General features: G+C 44.9%; 1 protein-coding gene across 1 annotated transcript in view; it reads left to right on the forward strand.

Annotated features, from left to right (window-relative positions):
- MRPL48 (mitochondrial ribosomal protein L48) overlaps positions 1-24,128 on the forward strand; it is a 76,914-nt gene that overhangs the window by 41,017 nt on the left and 11,769 nt on the right. The window contains exon 5 of the mRNA XM_008264199.4: positions 13,133-13,302. Within this exon, the coding sequence (XP_008262421.1) occupies positions 13,133-13,302 (170 nt within the window). The remainder of the gene's footprint in view (positions 1-13,132; positions 13,303-24,128) is intronic.

Raw genomic sequence — 24,128 nt, forward strand, 5'->3', positions numbered from 1 at the left:
GTGCATTAGCAAGGAGCTGGATCAGAAGTGGAACAGCCAGCACTAAAACTGGCTAGTTATGGAATATCAGCATTGCAGGCAGCAGCTTAACCTCATGAGCCACAAAGCAGGCCCCCCAGTGAAGGTGTGTGTGTGTGTGTATGTGTGTGTCTGCCTGTGTGCCTTTTATACAAAGAAAAATAAAAGAAGGTGAGATATCCCACATAAATTAGTAGCAAAGAAAGTTTTGTTTGGGGGTTTGCTTTTCTCTTTTATTATTTTTTTTAAAGATTTATTTTTATTTATCTGTATATTTTTTTAAATGTATTTCAGTCTGCACAATGATGACACTTAAACAGGATGGATTCAATTCCTGGCCTCACAGTTTCTTTTCTTTATTTTTTTTTAAGATTTTATTTATTTATTTGACAGGTAGAGTTATAGACAGTGAGAGGGAGAGACAGAGAGAAAGGTCTTCCCTCCGTTGATTCACTCCCCAAATGGCCGCAGTGGCCGTAGCTGTGCTGATCCGAAGCCAGGAGCCAGGTGCTTCTTCCTGGTCTTTCATGTGGGTGCAGGGACCCAAGGACTTGGACCATCTTCTACTGCTTTCCCAGGCCATAGCAGAGAGCTGGATTGGAAGAGGAGCACCCAGCATTTGAACTGGCATCCATATGGGATGCCAGCGCCACAGGTGGAGGATTACCTACTGCACCATGGTGCCAGCCCCCTATTTTTATGTGAAAGATAGTTACAGAGAGAGAGGTCTTCCATCCGCTCTTTCACTAACCAAATGGCTGCAATGGCCAGATCTGAGCTGATCTGAAATCAGGAGCCAGGAGCTTCTTCCAGGTCTCCCACGTTGATGCAGGGGCCCAAGGACGTGGGCCATCTTCTACTGCTTTCCCAGGCCATAGTAGAGAGCTGGATCAGAAGTAGAGCAGCCACGACTAGAACCAATGCCCATATGGGATGCCAGTGCTTCAGGCCAGAGCTTTAACCTGCTGTGCCATGGCACTGGGCCATTTTCCTCTTTTAAAAACATTTCATAGTGGGGCTACCACTGTGGCATAGTAGGTTAAGCCTGCACCTGCAGCACTGGCATCCCAGTTGAGTGCTGGTTTGAGTTCCGGCTGTTCCACTTCCAATCCAGCTCTCTGCTGATGGCCTGGGAAAGCAGCTGAAGATGACTTTAGTGCTTGGGCCTCTGCACCTACATGGGAGACCTGGATGAAACTCAGACCAGTAATGGCCATTGTGGGAGTAAACCAGCAGATGAAAGACCTTTCTGTCTGTCTCCCTCTTTCTGTCTGTAACTCTGCCTCTCAAACAAATAAATCTTTAACAAAACATTTTATAGGCTTCTCCCTGTGAGATAATTTTCTGCATATGCCATGCTGTGACTTGCTCCTTAGCTCAACATAAAAGGAGGCTGAGTAACATCTGTAATGCCATTTGTCCCTATCTTCCTCTCCAGCCTCGTCTTCCATCTCTGAGATACCATGATTTAATTGTGTGAGCCTCTTGCTTCTCATTTTCCAGGCCTTGCACATGCTGTTCCGTCTACCGGGAAGACCTCTCCTTCACCTGGCTAACTCCTCCTCAACCTTTAATTCCTAGTGAGGAATCAGGGTGGGGAGGGATACTAACAAACATTTGCTCTGAGAAGCCCTTCCGGGTTCCCTGCGTGGGGTTCCCTGGGCCTCCTCCATCCTGGGATTTACTGCTCTAAGTTGTCACCATCTGTTTTGATGCCGAACCCTCCTTCCGGATGTGAGCTCCCTTGGAGTTAGGCCTAGTTTCATTTCTCTCTATACCCCCAGTGCCTATGACTGTTGACCGAGCGGAACTACAGTGGGGTTGCTGGAGCTGCCCCGAGTCTTTGTAAGTCAGAGCTGGCAAACACCCGGCTCCAGATGACATTGGTAGCTTGCAGGGAGTGAAGCTCCCTTTGGTTGGGGCTGTAGGTGGTATTTCTCTGATGCTACTCAGTGTCCCAGCGTGGCTGGCACAGCAGTGCTAGAAGGTGGTGGATGCTGCGCTGGGCTCCTCACTTGCTGCCCAGGACAGCATGGTGGAAGCTGTCACCTGCCAGCCCACAGAGGCTCTGGCCTGAGTCCTGTCTCTTTTACCCTCCTTGGGACTGGAGCTGGATACTCTGGGAGGAAGTCTTGCGTGGCCTCCCTCCTTCCTCTCCTTGAGCCTAGAGTCTAGCAACACGATGAGCAGCCAGATTCCTGTGTTTTTCCCTCTGGGGCTCAGTCTGTTCCCTCTCCTCTGTTGAGTCTAACATCTCTAGGACAAGAGTTATACTCTTGAACAAAGCACCCTACCATGTGCTCCTCCCATTTCTGCTGATGTAATTCACTGATTTCTCCTTCCAAAGGTGCCACATTCAATCTTCTGACTCCTGACCCTTGAGGAGGAAGGGAGGCATTCACCTCATCTTAGCTTTCCTGTCAGTACTGGGTTTTCCTTTTTCCCGCATGGCCTCGTTTATGACTCTACGTTGGTTCCCAGGCCTTCATCCTGTGCCCTTGATGCTTCTCTGAGGAGCTGGTGAGAGGACGGATAGAAATGCCTCTTCTTGGGTGGCAGCGTGAGCATGACAACAGCTGTGGTATTCCAGCGCTCTCACAGTGGGCACCCAGCCTCCTTCTCGGTGATTTTCCTTTTTAAAAATGCATGCCACAGCTGGGATTGGGGCTAGCCAGTTCCAGGAACCTGAGTGGGATCTGGGTCTCCTTCCAGAGGAAGGGGAGCAAGACCCAGCTACTGAAGCTGTCACTTCCTGCCTCCCAGGGAGGCTGGAACCAGGAGTGGGTGGAGGTGGACCTGGAGCCTGGGCACTGCAGCAGGGCACGCTGGCTCCCGGGCGGCACCTTAGCTGCCAGGCCAGGTGCCCGCCCTCCACAGTGACTTTCCTTTGGGCACCCCATGTTTCAGGCGTATTCTCTCATAGGCGCGTGCTCGCCTCGGCCTCTGTGCTCACACGCTCTCTCCTCTGTGAGATGATCCTGTCCTTTTTTCTCCATGGTGTTCATTCTGTAAGACCCAGCTTGACTTCTGGCAGTGAGGAATCACATCTGAGAGACAATCTGTATTCCTAGGGCTGTGTCTCATTCTCCGTTTCTCATTATTCCTTCAAAGGTCGTGCATTCTTCTGCTGAATTTAAAAGGATTTAGATTTTTTGGAGTGATTCATATTTGACAGAAATAAAAATAATAACCACCCTTCACATTTGTAAACAGCTAGGTCATGTCTCCCAAGACCACTTACTTGCCCTGAACTGCTGTTTAGCTTCTAGTCTTGGGGAAGAGAATTGCTGAGAGGAAGACGTGGGAGGATGAAAGGAGGCAATATAAATTGCTGGCAGTGTGTAGCTGTCATGTGTTCTCATTTCCAGGTCCTGGGAAGAGGGGAAGGTCTGTCTGCTGTAACTCGGGCTGTTTCCCTCCTCTTTATAGGAAACAAAATGCCTTTTCTTTTGGAAACTTCATGCTGTTTGTCACTGCTGCCACACAGGTGTCTGCTATTTCTGACACCTCATTGTTTTGTGCAGTACCCATATGTAGATCAGCTCTCACAGCCACAAGTCCAGGAGGTGACTAGAATCATTCCTAGAAAAATCAGCAGGTTAGAATCACTTCAATATTCCTAGTTTCCCGGGACCAATTGATTTGTTTTGCTTACCTTTTTTTTTTTTTTTTTTTTTTTTTTTTTTTTTTTTGACAGGGAGAGTGGACAGTGAGAGAGAGAGACAGAGAGAAAGGTCTTCCTTTGCCGTTGGTTCACCCTCCAATGGCCGCCGCGGCCGGCGCGCTGCGGCCGGCGCACCGCGCTGATCTGATGGCAGGAGCCAGGAGCCAGGTGCTTTTCCTGGTCTCCCATGGGGTGCAGGGCCCAAGCACCTGGGCCATCCTCCACTGCACTCTGGGGCCACAGCAGAGAGCTGGCCTGGAAGAGGGGCAACCGGGACAGAATCCGGCGCCCCAACCGGGACTAGAACCCGGTGTGCCGGCGCCGCTAGGCGGAGGATTAGCCTAGTGAGCCGCGGCGCCGGCCTGTTTTGCTTACCTATTGACTATCAGGCTAGACATGGATGATAAGACTGGTTTAGGGAAAATTGTTGTATTTTTTAAAATTTTATTTTAATTATTTGAAAGAGTTAGAGAGAGAGGCAGAGACAGAGAGAGAAAGAGAGGTCTTCCATCCACTAGTTCACTCCCCAGATGGCTGCAGTGGCCAAAGCTGGGCCAATCCGAAGCCAGAGCCAGGAGCTTTTTCTGGGTCTCCCACTTGGGTGCAGGGACTCAAGCACTTGGGCCATCCTCTGTTGCTTTCCCAGGTGCATAGGCAGGATCAGAGGTGGAGCAGCTGGTATTTGAACTGGTGCCATATGGGATGCCAGCACTGCAGGCTGGGGTTTTAACCAGCTGCACACAGTACTGGCCCTGGAAAATTGTTTTATACTAACACCCTCAGGTCTACCTCTTGTAACTCATTGAAAAGAAAAGCCGAGGTGGGCATTTGGTGCAGCCATTAAGATACCACTTGGAGGGCCTCTGTCCTGTCTCAGAGTGCCTGAGTTACAGAGCGCTGTCTCCCGGGAGGCAGCAGGTGGTGATTCAGGTAATGTGTCCCTGCCATCCACGTGGGAGACCTGCATTGAGTTCCTGGCTCCCAGCTTGGGCACCTGCTCTTTCCTGGCAGTTTCCCAGTAATCTTGCACAAGTAATTTGCCTTTAGTGGACTTCAGTTTTCTGTCTGTAAAATAAGGGTAGTAATGTGGCATTTCTGTATACATGCAGTTTAGTAATGTATCCTGTAGTTTATTTGAAGGATCATAGTGCCATGCTACAGGAACCAAGAATGACTGTCCTGAGCCATCCCATCATGAATCCAGGCCAGTCTCAGGAGTGCCAAGGTTTGATGGTTGACAGTAGTCCATCTTCCCTGCCACCTTTCTCCGTCTCCCTTCCTTTCCTGACTGGCTGTCCTCCAAATGTAGTCAGGGTGGGCTTTCCAAAACACAGCCCTGTTCATGTCTACCCTTTGCACAGATGTCCTAAATAATTCCTCATGGCATTCATGAAGGCCTGAATTCAGTCACTAGGAATGGAGAGAATAGAATGGGTATCAGCTCAATTGTGCAGGTAAAATTAGAGGATCTGGTATTCTATACAGTTAAGCTTTTGCTGGCTGTACTGTGTCCTGGCTCAGAACTGAAATATAATATCACAATGGGCTCCCAGTGATGTGGATTGGTCCAGGCAGATCTAGGCCGACATGGAAAAGCATGTGAGATGCCAAGAGGGATACTGGAATCAGTTTTCTTTATTTGCTCCCCTCAAGCAATGCATTTGAAGAACTCTTGGCATTTCCCTTGGTTAAGAAAAGCCTCCTGTCCAGAGAAGCTCCTCCCTCCTCTGGTGGAAAATTTTAGCTGCTCTCCATTGCATTGTGACTTTAGAATTCTTCACAGCTCTGGCTACAGTGCTGCCTGTCCTGAGAGAAATCCTGGTTGCTGCATTTGGCCATGGGAGCGGTGTGCTGTGAGGTAGAGAGGCAAGCTCTTGTACCTTGGTGGTGGTTCTTAGAAGCTGGCTTCTCACTGCAGGCAGGTCCAGTGCTCTGAGGTAGCCACCATTGTTAAGAACTTTAATGGGGCTGGCGTTTTGGCATAGGCAGGTAAAGCTACTGCCTGTGAGGCCAGCATCCCATATGAGTCCCAGGTTGAGTCCCAGCTGCTCCACTTCCAATCCAGCTCTCTGCTTGTGGCCTGGGAAAGCAGCAGAAGATGGCCCAAGTGATTGGGACCCTGCACCCATGTGGAAGACCTGGAAGAAGCTCCAGGCTCCTGGCTTTGGCCTGGCCCAGCCCTGGTTGTTGCAGCCATCTGGGGAGTGAGCCAGCAGTTGTAATATTTCCCTCCCTGTAATTCTGCCTTTCAAATAAATAAATAAATCTTAAAAAAAGAAAAAAGAGAGAGAGAGAATTTTAGTAACTGAGAGGCTGCAGTGGGAAGTCCTGTACTGGGGGGAGGAGGTCTGGGTTTTAGTCCCCAGGTCTGTCCTCTATGGCTGTGTGACTCTGGGGGCATGTTTTGTCTTTGGGTCTTCATATTATTCCCCTGCAAAGATGAAGAACCAGAACACAATCACCTGTAAATTCCTTCTTGTTTTAAAATTCTAAAATAGTGTTTCATTGACTGTTCACTTTGCCAGGTCCTGTGCTAGATATGAGGAATATAAAATGAAAATGTTAATAAAAGTTAATACCTGTTGAGTATTTCAATCTGTGCCACAGATCATATTGAGCACTTTCCCTACAGGGTTTTGTTCAGTTCTCAGAGCATCCCTGCGAGAGCAGGTCTGTCATCCGTGTTACTGACCTTGGGAAAGGACCGTTTGTTTAGCCACCATCTGCTTCCCCAGACTGGGCTCCTGCTCTCTTGGGTTGACCAGGAGAGCAGCAGGTTGAGGGACCTGTTCCAGGTGTTCTGTCAGGACCAACTCTGCTATGGCAGTCACTAGGCTGTGGGCTGTGAGGTAGTGGTGACTTAATACGTGCAAGAAGAGAGAAGTGTCTTTTCCTTATTAAAACAATTTCTGCCAATAGCAAGACTTATCATGTAAGTGTTCAGTGATTAGGACAGCATGGTATTGTCTCAGGGATAGACAGTTAGCCCAGTAGAAGACAAAGGGCACGGAAGCAGATCCACACACCTGTGGACACTGGTTGTATAACAAAGGATGCTGCAGTGCACGGGTGCTTGTCATTTGGGCTGGATGATCACGTGAAAAAAAAAATGACTTAACTTCTATTTCAGGCTGTACATAAAACTCACTTAAATTCTAAAGTAAATGTTAAAATAATACAACTGCTAGAAGATAAAATATAAGAATATCTTCCTGATTTAAGCTGGGCACAGATTACATAAATAACACAAAAGTCACTATAACCATAAAGAAGTGAATAAACTGGGCTACACTAAAAATAAGAGCTCATCAAAATACATCTTTAGGCCGGCACCACAGCTCACTTGGCTAATCCTCCACCTGCGGCACCGGCACCCCGAGTTCTAGTCCCAGTTGGGGCACCAGATTCTGTCCTGGTTGCTCCTCTTCCAGTCCAGCTCTCTGCTGTGGCCCTGGAAGGCAGTGGAGGATGGCCCAAGTGTTTGGGCCCTGCACCCGCATGGGAGACCAAGAGGAGGCACCTGGCTCCTGGCTTTGGATCGGCGCAGCGCACCTGTCACTGCACGCCGGCCTTGGCAGCCATTTGGGGGGTGAACCAATGGAAAAAGGAAGACGTTTCTCTCTGTCTCTCTCTCTCTAACTCTGCCTGTCCAAAAAAAAATAATAATAAAAAATAATAATAATACATCTTTAAAAAGTGAAAAGGAGAGCTATAAGAGAGGAAGACATTTGTAGCAATATGCAGAGGGTCCTATCTAGCATAAAAACCAATCAGTAAGAGAAAGGCAGACAACAGAATTTTTAAAGTGGGCAAAATACTTGAATAGGCAGTTTATAAGACTTAATATCAGGATAGTGCTATGGCGTAGCAGGATGTAGTGCCAGCATCCCATATGGGCGCTGGTTTGAGTCCCAGCTGCTTCACTTGTGATCCAGCTCTCTGCTGTGTCCTGGGAAAGCAGTAGAAGATGGCCAAGTCCTTGGGCCCCTGTACCACCTGGGAGACCCGGGAGAAGTGCCTGGTTCCTGACTCTTTGATCCTGGCTTATTGGCGTAGCTTTGGCTGTTGTGGCTAATTGGGGAGTGAACCAGAGGATGGAAGACCTCTCTCTCTCTCTCTCTCTCTCTCTCTCTCTGCCTCTCCTCTCTGTCACTCTTTCAAAAAAATAAATAAATCTTAAAAAAAAAAAAGGGGGGGGGATAATATCCAAATGTCCAGTAAGCATGACATGGTACTTAGGCTCAATAGACGTAAGGTGGGGGAGGGTAGGTGTTGTGGAACAGCAGGTTTAACTACTGCTTGAGACACCCACATCCTATACCAGAGTGCCAATTTGAGCCTTGGCTACCCTGCTTCCATTCCAGCTCTCTGCTAACATGCACCCTGGAAAGCAGCAGAAGATGGCTCAGGGGCCGGCGCCATGGAGCACTAGGTTAATCCTCTGCCTGCGGTGCCGGCATCCCATATGGGTGCCAGGTTCTAGTCCTGGTTGCTGCTCTTTCAGTCCAGCTCTCTGCTGTGGCCTGGGAAGGCAGTGGAGGATGACCCAAGTGCTTGGGCCCTTGTACCCGACCCGCATGGGAGACCAGGGGGACCTGGCTCCTGGCTTCGGATCGGTATAGTTCCAGCCGTTGTGGCCATTTGGGGAGTGAACCAATGGAAGGAAGACTTTTGTCTCTCTCTCTCTCTCTCTTTCTGTAACTCTACTTGTCAAAAAAAAAAAAAAAAAAAAAAAATGATGGCTCAAGTACTTCAGTTCCTGCCACTCATATGGGATTCCTCAATGGAGTTTCTGGCTCTTGGCTTTGGCCTGGTGCAGCCCTGGTTGTTGCAGCCATTTGGGGAATGAATCAGCAAATAGAACATCTCTATTTTCTTTGTCTTTCCTTCTCTGTTCTGCCTTTCAAATAAATAAATAAATCTAAAACAATAGACATAAAGGAAATGGAAGTCAAAACCGCAGTGCGTTACCACTACATATCCACCAGAAAACCTGCCTGTACAAAGTTTTTAAATGTTGACAAGAATATAAGACAATTAGGACCCTCATACACTGCTGATGGGAATCCAGATTAGAAATTACTTTGTGAAAATAGTTGAGAGTATCTATTAAAGATGAACATATACATACTGTATAACTCACTAGTTTAGTTCCCAAATAAATCCCCAACAGAAATTTGTATGTGGCCGGCGCCGCGGCTCAGTAGGCTAATCCTCCGCCTTGCGGCCCTGGCACACCGGATTCTAGTCCCGGTCGGGGCGCAGGATTCTGTCCCGGTTGCCCCTCTTCCAGGCCAGCTCTCTGCTGTGGCCAGGGAGTGCAGTGGAGGATGGCCCAGGTGCTTGGGCCCTGCACCCCATGGGAGACCAGGATAAGTACCTGGCTCCTGCCATCGGATCAGCGCGGTGCGCCGGCCGCAGCGCGCCGGCCGCGGCGGCCATTGGAGGGTGAACCAACGGCAAAGGAAGACCTTTCTCTCTGTCTCTCTCTCTCACTGTCTAACTCTGCCTGTCAAAAAAAAAAAAAAAAAAAAAAGAAGAAGTTTGTATGTATGTTCACTAAAATATACATGTAAGGACATTAGTAGTAGTACTATTTGTAACCACATGGGCAGCAACCCAAGTTCCCAGCACCAGTAGAAATGATAAATAAATTGTAGCATATTCATACAATGGACTACTAAGAGTGTTGGAAAGGGAAGAACTGCTGTTTCATGCAGTGCAAGGTGACTTAGAAGCATAATTGAGTAAAAGAAACCAGATAAAAAAGAGAACATACTGTGTCATTCTGTGACAGGATAGGAACAGGACTCATAAAATCCAGCCCCTTCCCACCTGGTCATGTATACATCTCTTCCCACAAGCTACCCCAGCTCCAAACCAGTCAGGGAGCAAGGCATGTCCAAACCGAACCACAAAAGGCCCCCTCTGTCCCATTAAGGACTTTCCCAATTCCCATGGGCACATGCTCAAAATAGCCTAATAAAACCAATGTCTGACCTTCCTGGGGAGGCGGTAGTGAGCAGTGCCACCATTTTGAGCGTCCATTGTACAAAAGGAGTGACAGCACATGCGCAGATCACCCAACCGAGGGCAAAGCAAAGTGCTGTATACCAAGGAGATGAGCCAGAGCCAGAGAATGTGGCCAGGCCTCCCCAGCTAGAAAAAAATCCCAGGCCAGCTCCATTCTGGGAGCTGTCAGTGGAACCTCTTCCTACCATGCAGTCTCCCTTGTGCTGGAGCATAGGCCCCCAAATAAACCTTGTCTGCCTTAAGGCGTGACCACTTGTCAATTCCTGTTACAAGGGAGTCGAAGAACATCAAGTCAGTGCTGATTCCATTTTCATGATTTTCAGAAACAGGCAAAATAACTCTGTTGTTTTTACTGGTTACCAGTTTAAGTCAAGAAGGCATTTTCAGGTACTGGTAATGGTCTGTTTCTTGTCCAAGATAATGTTTTTTAAAAATATTTATTTACTTGTTTAAAAGGCAGAGTTACACAGAGAGAGGGAGAGATACCTTCCTTTCGCTGATTAACTCCCTAAATGGCTACAACAACCAGAGCTGTGCCAGTCTGAAGCCAGGAGCCAAGAGCTTCTTTCAGGTCTTCTAGATCGGTACAGAGGCCCAAGTACCTGGGCCTCTTCTGCTTTTCCAGGCTCATTAGCAGGGAGCTGGATTGAAAGTGGAGTACCTGGGACTTGAACCGGCATCGACATGGGATGCTGGCATTGCAGGCAGTGGCTTTACCCACTATGCCACAACACCAGCCCTCAAAGATATTTATTACACAAGTATTTTCACTTTGTGAAAATTCATAGAGCTGTGTACTTATTTATGCATTCTGACCTGAATATTACAATAAAAATTTTAATAAAATGTTTAAAAGCAGTCAATTTTAAGATTCTAATTTTGACTAACCAGAAGATTTACATTTTTAAAGTACAAAAAAATATAGAAAGAAATAAATTAAAAGTCTCCTTTATATCCCTATGCCTCAGCCACCTAGTTCCCTCACGGGCAGCCAAATGAGTACTTTAGTACATCTTTCCAGAGGTATTTTTTGGATATGCAAGAGAATAAATATGTATGTAACCAAACATACAACACCACTAGTCCCTCCTATCCATTCTTTGGATTTATGTGGCAATATTTTGAATAGCTGTTTGCTTTTATCATTTAAGACCTTATTATTGATAAAATGCATATATACATATATATATATATATAAATACCTAAAGAAATTTCTTAATTCTTCTCCTTCTCTTCCTCCTCCTCCTTCTTTTTAAATATTTATTTACTTGAGAGTCAGAGTTAGAGATGCTCTTCCATCCACAGATTCACTCTGCAAATGGCTGCAAGGGCCACGGGTGGGCCAGGCTGAAGCCAGGAGCCTGAAACTCCGTCCTGGTCTCCCACATGGGTGGCACGGGCCCAACCACTTGGGCCATCCTCTACTGCCTTTCCCAGGCTATTAGCAGGGAGCTGAGTGGAGCAGCCGGAATATAAACCGGCACCCATATGAGATGCCAGCGTCACAGGCAGTGGCTTCACCTGCTATGCCACAGCGCCGGCCCCTCTTTATCTCTTCTTATGGCTGTATAAGTTGTTTGTCTAACAAGTCCCCTTCTTTTTTTTTTTTTTTTTAAGATTTATTTATTAATTTGAAAGCCAGAGTCACAGAGAGAGAGAGAGAGGGAGGGAGAGGAGAGAAGAGAAGAGAGAGAGAAAGAGAGAGATTTTTTTTTTTTTTGACAGGCAGAGTGGACAGTGAGAGAGAGAGACAGAGAGAGAAAGGTCTTCCTTTGCCGTTGGTTCACCCTCCAATGGCCGCCGCTGCAGCCGGCGCACCGCGCTGATCCGATGGCAGGAGCCAGGATCCAGGTGCTTTTCCTGGTCTCCCATGGGGTGCAGGGCCCAAGCACCTGGGCCATCCTCCACTGCACTCCCTGGCCATAGCAGAGAGCTGGCCTGGAAGAGGGGCAACCTGGACAGAATCCGGCGCCCCGACCGGGACTAGAACCCGGTGTGCCGGCGCCGCAAGGTGGAGGATTAGCCTATTGAGCCACGGCGCCGGCACAAGTCCCCTTCTTGACAGGCATTTAGGTAAGATTACTTTCAGTTGAAAAGGTTTCTTCATCCTGATCTATGTCCTGTTAAATGTTTTTCCAAGGCTTCATTGTAGCTTTTTACTGAAGTTTACACAAGTTACATGTAGCAAAGCAATACTTAATATGAAAGAGAAAGAGGGGTGGGTGTTATGACTCAGCAGTTCAAGCTGCTGCTTGGTTGCCTGCATCCCATATCAGAGTGCTGGTTTTATTTATTTATTTATTTTTTAAAGATTTATTTTATTTATTTGAGAGGCAGAGTTACAGACAGAGGGAGAGACAGAGAGAAAGGTCTTCCATCCACTGGTTCACTCCCCAAATGGCTGCCAACGGCTGGGGATGGGCCAGACCAAAGCAGGAGCCAGGAGCTTCTTCCAGGTCTCCCACATGGGTGTGGGGGCCCAAGCACTTAGGACATTAGCAGGGAGCTGGATCAGAACTGGAGCAGCCTAGACATGGACCACTGCCCACATGGGTTGCTGGCATCGCAGGCTGGCGGCTTTACCCACCTACTAAACCACAATGCTGGTCCCCAGAGTACTAGTTTTAGTCCTGGTTACTCTGTGCTTCTAAACCAGCTTCCTGCTAAAGTGCTTGAGAAAACAGCTGATGATGCCCAAGTATTTGGGTCCTTGCCACCCTTGTGGGAGATGTGGATGGCATTCCTGGCTCCTGGCTTCAGCCTGCCCCAGCCCTGGTGATAGCATGCATTTGGAGAGTGGACAAGTGGATGGAACATCTCTCTCATTCTCGCTCCCACTTTCTGCTTTCCAATAAATAAATAAATTTTCAGGAAAAGAGAAAAGTAGAAATAAAATCATTTCACATTTTAAGGGAAGACTGTATAGGTGAAGTGCAGAATTGCAGAGCTGGGGAGGCTGGAAGATAACCAGTGCTGAGACTCTGTGGTTGATTTCTTTGAGCTGATGAAAGCTACGGATTCTCTCCTTAGACAAATGTACATGTAAAATTTTGCATATAAGGTTTGGGACTCTTAGGCCACTTGGAATTTATCGTTTAATATAACATAGCACTGTTTACAAATTGAGAAACAGAAGGCCCTGGGTGGGAACCTCATGATAAGGTGACTACATGTTTGTGTTAAAGCCGTGGCAGACGCATGCTGTCTCCTAGCACTGGCTCACGGCACAGTGCAGACTGGCAAGGGACGTGGCCCATTCCTCCCCTGGAGAACTTCAGTTTGCGGGTGGGGTAACCTGAGGAAATTGTGAACGAGTTTATTTGAAAGATTGCTTTTTTAGCATATGAAGATGATGTAATTAGAATTTCGTGTCAAGTATTTTGATTTATTTTCTTTCTCTTGTTGCTTTCTGTTCAGCCGAAGAAGAAGAGGGGAAAAGTAGAAGTGAGACCCATCAATTTGGGGACAGATTATGAATATGGGGTTTTAAACGTTCACCTCACTGCCTACGACATGACCCTGGCAGAAAGTTACGCCCGATACATTCACAACCTCTGCAACCAGCTCTCCATTAAGGTTGAAGAAAGGTATGGAGAATGCTTTTGTGTGGAATATTCTTGTTGTGGATCACAGGCTCTGCTTTTTGGTTAAGTCAGATTTTGGAGCTATAACTTGCTTGCGTAAAAGTCGTTCTGTTTACATGTATAGTTTTTGTCACATACAGAACAGTTCTAGTAGTCCAAAAAGTTCCCTAGTGCCCTGGTAGAGTCAGTCTCCTCCCTTTTCAACTTAGGTCCCCAGTAATCACTAATCAATTTTCTGTTCCTGTTTTGGCGTCTCTGGACTGCCAGGGAAATGGAATCACACAGTGTGTAGAGGTCCATGACCAGCCTCTTCCCTTACTACAGTACGTTTGAGCTTCAGCCATGCTTTTGCTCATTAGTTTCTTTTATCGTAGCAAAATACTCATAATTTAAAACTTCACATTTTTTTTTTTATCTTTTATTTAATGAGTATAAATTTCCAAAGTACGACTCATGGGTTACAATGGCTTTCCCCCCCATACCGTCCCTCCCACCCACCACCCTCCCCTTTCCCACTCCCTCTCCCCTTCCATTCACATCAAGATTCATTTTCGATTATCTTAATATACAGAAGATCAGCTTAGTATACCTTAAGTAAGGATTTCAACAGTTTGTTCCCACACAGAAACATAAAGTGAAAAATAATAGATGATTTTTTTTAAATGATGATGAAATCAGATCAGACCTATTGTCATGTTTAATCCCAGTGAGAGTCAACTTGGGAATTGATAATTTCTTTTTTTTTTTTTTTTTTACAGAAGATCAGTTTAGTGTACATTAAGTAAAGATTTCAATCGTTTGCACCCCCATAGAAACACAAAGTGAAATATACTGTTTGAGTACTCGTTATAGCATTAAGCCTCAGTGTACAGCACATTAAGGACAGAGATCCTACATGAGGAGTAAGTGCACAGTGACTCCTGTTGTTGACTTTACAAATTGACACTCCTGTTTATGGCATCAGTAATCTCCCTATGCACCAGTCATGAGTTTCCAAGGCTATGGAAGCCCCTTGAGTTCTCTGACTCTTATCTTGTTTAGACAAGGTCATAGTCAAAGTGGAGGTTCTCTCCTCCCTTCAGAGAAAGGCACCTCCCTCTTTGAAGACCTGTTCTTTCCACTGGGATCTCACTCACAGAGATCTTTTTGCCAGAGTGTCTTGGCTTTCCATGCCTGAAATACTCTCATGGGCTTTTCAGCCAGATCTGAGTGCCTTTAGGGCTGATTCTGAGGCCAGAGTGCTATTTAGGACATCCGCCATTCTATGAGTCTGCTGAGTATCTCACTTCCCATGTTGGATCACTCTCCCCTTTATTTATTCTATCGGTTAGTGTTAGCAGATACTAGACTTGTTTATGTGCTCCCTTTGACTCTTAGTCCTTTCATTATGATCAATTGTGAACTGAAATTGATCACTTGGAATAGTGAGATGGCATTGGCACATGCCACCTTGATGGGATTGAATTGGAATCCCCTGGTATGTTTCCAACTCACATCTTAACCATTTCTAAAAATAATTTAAATATTTGGAAGACAGAAATAGAGGGAAAGAGACAGAAACTCCCATTCGCTGGTCTACTCTCCAAATGCCCACAACAGCCAGGGCTGGATCAGGCTACAGCCAGGGGTCAGAACCCAGTCTAGCCCTCCCACATGGGAGTCAGGGATCCAGCAACCCAAACCATTATTTGCTGCCTGCTAGGTTGTACATTAACAGGAAGCTGGAGCTGGGAGTGGAGACAGGATTTGAACCCAGGTTCTCTAAAATGGGAGATATAAGATGTACACATTACAACTGGTATCCTAACTGCCAGACCAAAAGCCTGCCCCCCTAACCATTTTGAAAGGTACAGTTCAGGGGCTGGCGCTGTGGCATAGAAGGCTAACTTTCTGCCTGCAGTGCCAACATCCCATATGGGCACCAGTATGCTTCCTGGCTGCTCCTCTTCCTATCCAGCTCCCTGCTGATGGCCTGGGAAAGGCAGTAGAAGATGGCCCAAGTGCTTGGGCCCTTGCACCTGCGTGGGAGATCCAGAAGAAGCTGCTGGTGCCTGGCTTTGGATTAGCCCAGCTCCAGCCTTTGCAGTCATTTAGGGGATTGAACCAGCAGATGGAAGACCTCTTTCTCTGTTTCTCGCTCTTTCTGTTTGTAACTCTACCTCTTAAATACATAAGTAAAATCTTTAAAAAACAAACAACAACAAAGGTGCAGTTCAAGGGCTGGTATTGTGTTAGGGCTGATAAAGCTGCTGCCTGCAATGCTGGCATCCCTTATGGTTAATGTCCTAGCTGCTCACTTCCCATCCAGTTCCCTGGTAATGGCTTGGGAAAAGCAGCATAAGGTAGCCCAGGTGTTTGGGCCCCTGTGACCCACATGAGAGTCCTAGATGAAGCTCCTGGCTCCTGACTTTGGCTGGCCCAGTGCTTGCTTTTGTTGCCATCTGAAGAGTGAACCAGCATATAGAAGATCTCTCTCTCTCTCTCTTTGTTTCCCTCTCTCTCTCTAACTCTTAGCTTTCAAAATAAATATTTATTTATTTAAAATAAATATTTTATTACCTTAAAAGGTACAGTTTGAGGTCAGCACTGTGACATAGCAGGTAAAGCCACTGGCTGCAATGCTGGCATCCCATATGGATGCTGATTCAAGTCCCAGCTGCTCCATTCCATTCCAGCTCTCTACTAATGCACCTGAGAAAGCATCAAAAGATGGCCCAAGCACTTGGAACACTGCACCCATGTGGAAGACCCAAAGGAAGCTCCTGGCTCCTGGTTCCTGGCTTCAAGATGGCCCAGTTCCAGCCAGTGCTGCCATCTGGGGAGTGAACCAATAGATGAAAGATCTCTGTGTCAGTAACTCTACCTTTCAAATAAATGAATAGATCTTTTTTTTTTTAAAGGTATAGTTCATTGTGCTTTTGATTTGTATTTTCCTGGTGGTTAGTGATACTGGACATTTTTTTATATATTTGTTGGTCATTTATATTTTTTTAAGAAATATCTGTTCAGGTCCTTTGCCCATTTCTTAACTGAATTGGTTGCTTTTTGTTGTTGAGTGTTTTTAGTTTCTTATATATTCTGGATATTAATGCTTTGTTGGAAAAGTAGCTTGTAAATATTTTCTGCCATTTTGTGGGATGTCTCCTCATTCTCTTGTTTCCTTTGCTATGCAAAACTTTGTCTCTTAGTTTGATAAAATCCCATTCGTCTAGTTTTGCTTTCATGGTCTGTCCTTTTGAGATCTTATCCAAAAAATCCTTTTCTATACCAATGTCTTGAAGTATTTCTCCTGTTCTTTTTCTATCAGTTGCATAGTTTCAGGTCTTAAATTTAGGTCTTTGATACATCTTGAGTTAATTTTTGTATGTGGTAAGAGGTAGGGATCTGATTTCATTTTATCTATAGATAGATAATCTCCAATTTTTCCAACACCATTAATTGAATATACTAGCTATAATAAAAAGACAAAAATAATAAATATAAATATAAATAAATATAAAAAGAAAGTAGTACATGCTGGTGAGTATGTAGAGAAAAGTCAACCATTGTTGGTGGGAATATAAAGCAGTGCAGCCAGTAAGGAAAACAGTACTGAGATTGCTGTAGAAGCTAGAAGTAGAACTACCCTCTGATCTACCAGTCCCGTTACTGGGTACATAACCAAAAGATATGAAGTCACTATACGAAAGAGATACCTGTTCTGCCCTGTGTATTGCAGCACTGTTCATAGCAGCCACAATATGGAATCAACCAAGGTGTCTATCAAATGAATGAATAAAGAAAATGTGGTGTATGTACACAAGGGAATGTTACACAGCCATAGAAAAGAATGAAATCCTGTCATTTGCAAGGAAGTGTATGGAACTGGAGGTCATCTCATTATGTGAAATAAGCCAGGCACAGGAAGACAAGTCCAGGTTCTCGCTCATATGTGGAAGCAAAACCAAAACTCAATCTGAACTCAAAAGAGTAATTACCAGAGAATAGGAGGGGAAAAGGGGGGATGAAAGGAATTTAGGTAATGAGTGTCAAATCAGTTACATCGAAGGACTAAGTTCTTAGTGTTACACAGCATAGTGGGGTGACAGTAGTTCACAATAACCTGTCATATAATTCATGAGCAAATAGAAGAAAGGAGATCCAAGGCTCCAGTCGTAAAGTAATGTTGAAGAAGGGGAAATGTTGATTTCTGCTTTGATGAGTACACCCTGGAGATGTATTGATTTGTCATACTCTAGCCCATATATATGTACAATTATTGTTTTTGTTGTTGTTGTTATATTTTTATTAAGAGAAAGGTCTTCTATCTGCTGGTTCATTCCCCAAATGATCGCGACAGCCAGAGCTTAGCTGATCTGAAGCCAGGAGCCAGGAGCTTCCTCCATGTCCTACACATGGGCACAGGAGCCCAAGCACTTGGGCCATCTTCTAGGGCTTTTCCAGGCCATAAGCAGAGAGTTGGATTGGAAGAGGAGCAGCTGGGACACGAACCGGTGTCCAATGGGATGCCAGCACCACAGGCGGAGGCTTAGCCTACTATGCCACAGTGCCAGCCCTAATTATTATTAATTAAAAAAAATTCTATCTGTGGGGCCAGCTTTGTGGCATAGAGGGTGAAGTCACTGCCTGCAGTGCTGACATCCCATATGGGTGCCAGTTCATGTCCCAGCTGCTCCACTTCCAATCCAGCTCCCTCTTAATGGCTGGGCAAAAAGCAGCAGAAGATGGCCCAAGTGTTTGGGTCTCTGCCACCCATGTGGGAGACCTGTTTGAAACTTCTGACTTTGGCCTAGCCTAGTGCTGGCCATTGTAGCCATATGGAATAAACCAGCAGATGGAAGATCTCTCTCTCTCTCTTTCTCTCTCTCTCTTTCTGTAAATCTGACTTTAAAAACAAATAAATAAATCTTTTTTAAAAAATCCATCTAAAAAAGTCTTTCAAAACAGACCCAAAAAGTATAGTTCAGAGTCAAGTGTTTGGCACAGTGTTTAAGCTGCTATTTGGGACACTTGTGTCCCATATTAAGTACCTGTGTTCCAGTTCTGGCTCCACTTGTATCTTCTTGCTAATGTGCACCTGAGAGACAGTAGGTGATGGCTCAAGTACTTGGTTCCCTGTCACCCATCTAGGAGACTCAGATTGAGTTCTGGGTTCTTGGTGTCAGCTTAGCTCAGTCCCGGCTATTTTGGCATTTGGGCAGTGAAGCAGCAAATGAAAGATCTCTGTCTCTTTGCCTTTCGAAAATAAATAAAAATTAAAAATAAAAACAGGTACAAGTCAGTGATACCAAACACTCATAATGTTGTACAACTATCACCACCATCTGTCTCCATAACCCTTTTTATGTTGTAAAACAAATTCTGAACCTGTTAGGGGATAGTAACTCCCATTCCTCCCCATCACTGGCCAGTCTTCTGTCTCTGTGACTTTTCTACTTCATGTAAATGGAAGCACACATTATTTGTCCTTTCATGAATGTCTTATTTCACTTAGCATAATGTCCCCAAGGTTTATCCGTGCTGTCGCATGTGTCAGAATTTCCTTCCTTTTAAGGCTGAATAGTATTCCATTGTATGTATAACTTGCAGTTTGGTTATCCATTCATTGATTGAGAGCCACTTGGGTTGCACCCACATTTTAGCTGTTGTGAATAATGCTGCCATGAATGTGGGTGTACAGATTTTTCTAAGCATATTATTGCTAGACAGTATCCCATTGAATGATTACACCTTACTTGGCTTATCCATTCATCAGCTGGTGTGTACTGGGGCTGATTCCAGTTTATTAGTGATCATGAATAAAGCTGCAGTTAGCATTTTTATATGAATTTTCTGTGGACATACATTTCTCTCTTGGTTAATTACCTAGGCCTGGGATTCCTGGATTGTATAGTCAGTTTATGTTTACCTTTTTTTTTTTTTTTTTTTTTTTTTTTTAAAGGCAGAGTTAGACAGTGAGAGAGAGAGACAGAGAAAAAGGTCTTCCATTTTCCGTTGCTTCACCCCCCAAATGGTTGCTATGGCTGGCGCGCTGTGCCGATCCGAAGCCAGGAGCCAGATGCTTATCCTGGTCTCCCATGGGGTGCAGGGCCCAAGCACTTGGGCCATCCTCCACTGCCTTCCTGGGCCACAGCAGAGAGCTGGCCTGGAAGAGGAGCAACCGGGACAGAATCCGGCGCCCGAACTGGGACTAGAACCCAGGGTGCCGGCGCCGTGGCTCACTATGCTAATCCTCTACCTGCGGCACCGGCAGTTTATGTTTACCTTTCAGGAAACTGCCAAATGTTTTCTAAATGTCTTTACCATTTTGTGTTCCCACCTGCAATATTTAAGAGTTGCAGTAACTCCTCATCCTGGTTAGTAGTTGGTAACGGTTAAGTTTTTAAAAGCTATTTAATAAGTATTTAGTGATCCCTTAGTGGTTTGAATTTTTATTTCCTTGATAAGCAATGTTGAACATCTTTTCATGTGCTTTTTTTTTTTTTGCTATCTGTATATCTTCTTTGATAACATCTGTCTTTAAATCTATTTTATTCATTTACTTAATTATTAGAGAGACAGACAGGCAGACAGGCTAACAGAGCTCCTATTCTCTGGTTTACTCCCCAGATGTCTACAACAGTGCAGGGTTGAGGCAGGCTGAGCAGCCAGGACCTCAAATCCAGGTCTCCTGTGTGGGAGGCAGGAACCTAACTACATAAGCCATTGCTACTGCCTCCCAGAGTCTACATTGGCAGGAAGCTGGAATCAGGAGCTGGAGCTAGGAAGTGAACCCACTCTGATACCAGATGTGGTCTTAATCACGAGGCCAAACATGTGCCCCCTTTATGTATTTTTAGATAACAGTTCCTTTTTAGTTATGTGTTTTGCAAATACTTTATCTTAGTCTAGATTTACCTTGTTGTCTTCTTAAAATATTAATCAAACTTTTTTAATATGGTACACATATATCTTAGAGTTTAAGTCAAATGCATAAAGGTTTGTAACTGATTTACAGGTGAAACCATCAGAGAGCAGTAATATATGTGTGTGTATATATACATCAATCAAGGGGAAAATTGCTTTCCGGCAATTTTATGATCTGTAACTTAGTTGGTATATCTTTCTTTTCATTTTTTTTTTTTTAAGAAAGGTTGAAATGCATAGTTCTGTCTGCAGGTGATGTTTCTTTTCTTTTTTTAAATATTTAATTATTTATTTGAAAGGCAGAGTTACAAAGAGGCAGACGCAGTTAGAGAGAGAGGTCTTCCATCCACTGGTTCACTCCCCAAGTAGCTGGAATGGCCAGAGCTGGGACAATCTGAAGCCAGGAGTCAGGAGCTTCTTCCAGGTCTCCCACGTGGGTGCAGGGACCCAAGAATTTGGGCCATCTTCCACTGCTTTCCCAGGCCACAGCAGAGAGCTGGATCAGAAGAGGAGCAGCTGGGACTTGAACCGGCATCCATATGGGATGCCGGCACTGCAGGTGGCAGCTTTATGCTCCACACCACAGTTCCAGCTCCAAGTTTGTTTATCTTTCATTTACATGCTTTTTCATCCTGTTTTTTTTTCTTGTACAAATGATATATTTTTGCCATCTTCATTCCTAATGAGATTTTTTTGATGATTTTACATTCATAAAATGTCAGCTGTATCACATTGTTTTGCCTGCAGCAAAAAAGATACCTGGTAACTGAGAATGCAGAGAGAGAATTTGGTTATATGTATTAGAAATGCTCTTCTGCCATCTTCTGAGGCTGGCCCCTGCCTCCACTTGTCTTTTCAACAGTGTGTCTTTTGAAGGCAAAATTTTTAAAATTTAAGGAAGTTGATTAATCAATATTCTTCTTTTATGGTTTGTACTTTTGGTGTCATAGTTAAGAAATCTTTGCTAATTCATGGTCACAAAGAGATTCTCCTGTAAGTTCTATGGTTTTATGATCTGTGATCTACTTTGAATTATTTTGTAACCTGAGATTTGGTGAAAATCCACCCCCCCAATATGGTTACTTAATTATTCCAGCACTATTTGTTGAAAATATTTCCTTTGTCCACTGAATTAGGTTAGTACCTTTGCTGATAGCCAGTAACCACACATATGTGGGTCGGTTTCTTGGACTGTATTCTGTTATCTTGATCTATTTATCTTCCTTTATGTCAATACCACACTGCACTGATTACTGTAGCTGGATTACTGAAACTTGAACTTTGTTCTTTATCCAAAGTATTCTGGCTTTTCTAAAAGATTCATTTATTTTATTTGAAAGTCAGAGATAGAGAGAGAAAGAGACAAAGAGGTCTTCCATCCACTGGTTCATTCCCCAGATGGCCACAATGGCTTGGGCTGGGCCAGGCTGAAGCCAAGAGCCAGGAGCTTCTTCCAGGTTTCCTACAGGGGTGGCAGGGGCCCAAACACTTGTAGGATGCTGGCGTCATAGGTGGAGGCTTTACCTGCTATACCACAATGCCGGTCCCAGAATTAGCTTATTTCTACAGAAGAGTCTGATGGCTTTTGTTGGGATTGTATTGAATTTGTGGATCAACTTAGGGAGAACTGAAATCAAACTGTATCTATTAAGCGTTGTGATCCATTAACACAGTGTTGCTCCCCATCCATTTAGGTAGTCTTTGCCAGCTCTGCTTTTCAGGTACTTTTAGGGCTGTTGGAAACTGGCAGAGAGGGACTGACATCTAGTATCTGCCTGCTGCAGGGTGGCGCTTTACATATCCCAGTGTTTCAGACGGAATAGGGGGTTCTGTGGTTTGCCTTAAACAACAGTAAATCACATGACTAGAAATATCTTCCCTTTTTACTTTTCATTCAACCTAATTATGTCAAGGAGAAATTCCCAGAGTGGTGCTGGTATGACCTTAACACTGCTCTGCTACTTCCTAATCTTCCTAACAGAGAGGGGACCTTGGGTGAGCACTAGGATGTAGCTGCAATTTTATAATGTTATTTTGTTTTCATTGTTCTTATTTTAATTTACCTTCTACTGGTGGCAGCTGATACTGTTTCTCCACTTATAGTCATGATATAAAGTCAGGGGTTTGAGGTGTAACTGACAGCACAATTCTGTCTGGTAGTGAGCAGTTCTGTGAGCTGTGACAAATGTACACCGTAGAGTAGATCCTGTTAGAATCCAGACATAGAGCATTCCCATCACCCCAAGGTGTTCCCTCCTGCCACTCTCGGCCCTTGGTAACCACTGATGTATTCTGTGTCTCTGGTTTTGCCTTTTCCAGAATGTCATGTCCATGGAGTCATACCATATTTTTTCTCTGTAGTCGGGCTCTCCACTTAGCCTAATGTGTTGGTCCTTTCCTGTCACTGCACTGGGTGGTTTGTTCCTTGTGGTTGCCAAGCAGCACCTGGCTGAGGGACTTACTGCAGTTTATCCACTCCCCATCGAAGGAGGTCTGTGCTGTCGCCACTTGGCAGTTATGAATAAAGTCGCTGTAAATACATACAGATTTTTGAGAGAACATAAGTTTTCATGTCATTTCATTTCTACTTTTTAAAAAAAGATTTGATTAATTAATTATTTATTTGAAAGCATTACAGAGAGGGATAGAAAGAAAAGGCAAATTTCCATCCACTTTCCTTAAGTGGCAATAATAACCAGGCTGAAGCCAGGAGCCAGGAGCTTCATCCAGGTCTCCCACATGCGTGGCAGAGGCCTTGGACTGTCTTCTGCTACTTTTCCCAGGCCATTAGCAGGGAGCCAGATAGGAAGTGGAACAGCTAGGACATGAACTGGTGCCCATATGGGATGCTGGCATTGCAGGCAATGGCTTTACCTGCTATGCCACAATGCCAGTCCCTCATTTCTTTTAAAGATTTAATTTATTTAGTTGAAAGACAGTTAGTTACAGAGAGAAGTAGAGCCAGAGAGAGAGAGAGGTTTTCCATCTGCCAGTTCAGTCCCCAGATGACAGCAATGGCCAGAACTGAGCTGATCCAAAGCCAGGAGCCAGGAGCTTCTTGTGGGTCTCCCACGTGGGTACAGGGGCCCAGGGACTTGGGCCATCTTCCACTGCTTTCCCAGGCCATAGCAGAGAGCTGGATCAGAAGTGGAGCAGCTGGGGTTTTAACTCGCTGCGCCACAGTGCCAGCCCCAGGTTCCTCATTTCTTTAGGAGTGTGACTGTTGGGTCAAATGGTGAGAGTAGTATATGTTTGAATTTAAAGGAAGCTGCCAGACTGTTTTCCCAAGTGTTGTACCATTTTACTTTCTCATCAGCAGTGTATAAGAGTTCCAAATTGTTCTCCATCTCAAGTTTCCTTTAAAATTAATTTTTGAAGAATGAGTTGATTTGGGGCCGGCGCTGTTTCATAGGAGGTAAAGCTGCTGCCTGCAGTGCCAGCATTCCATATGGGCGCAGGTTCAAGTCCCAGCTGCTCCACTTCTGATCCAGCTGTTTGCTATGGCCTGGGAAAGCAGAAGATGGCTCAAGTTCCTGGGCCCCTGCTCCCACATGGGAGCCCTGGAAGAAGCTCCTGGCTCCTGATTTTGGATTGACACAGCTCCAGCTGTTGCAGCCATGTGAGGAGTGAACCGGTGGATGGAAGATCTCTCTCTCTCTCTCTCTCTCTGCCTCTCTGTAACTCTGCCTTTCAAATAAATAAATAAATAAATCTTTTTAAAAAGTAGTTATAAAAAAGAATGAGTTGATTTTAAAAGAAATATATTTAATAAATTAATAAATAATAGTTTAGGTTACCATAGTGTGCAAGGTAGCACACAGCATAGTATGTAGACATGGAAAGATTATGCTTTCTTACTCATTTGATAGTAGTCCATTCCCATTTTACAGGTGAAGAAACCAAGCCTCAGAAAGACCAAAAAT

Source organism: Oryctolagus cuniculus, chromosome 1 (genome assembly GCF_964237555.1).
Source record: "Oryctolagus cuniculus chromosome 1, mOryCun1.1, whole genome shotgun sequence".
Taxonomy (NCBI): Eukaryota; Metazoa; Chordata; class Mammalia; order Lagomorpha; family Leporidae; genus Oryctolagus; species Oryctolagus cuniculus.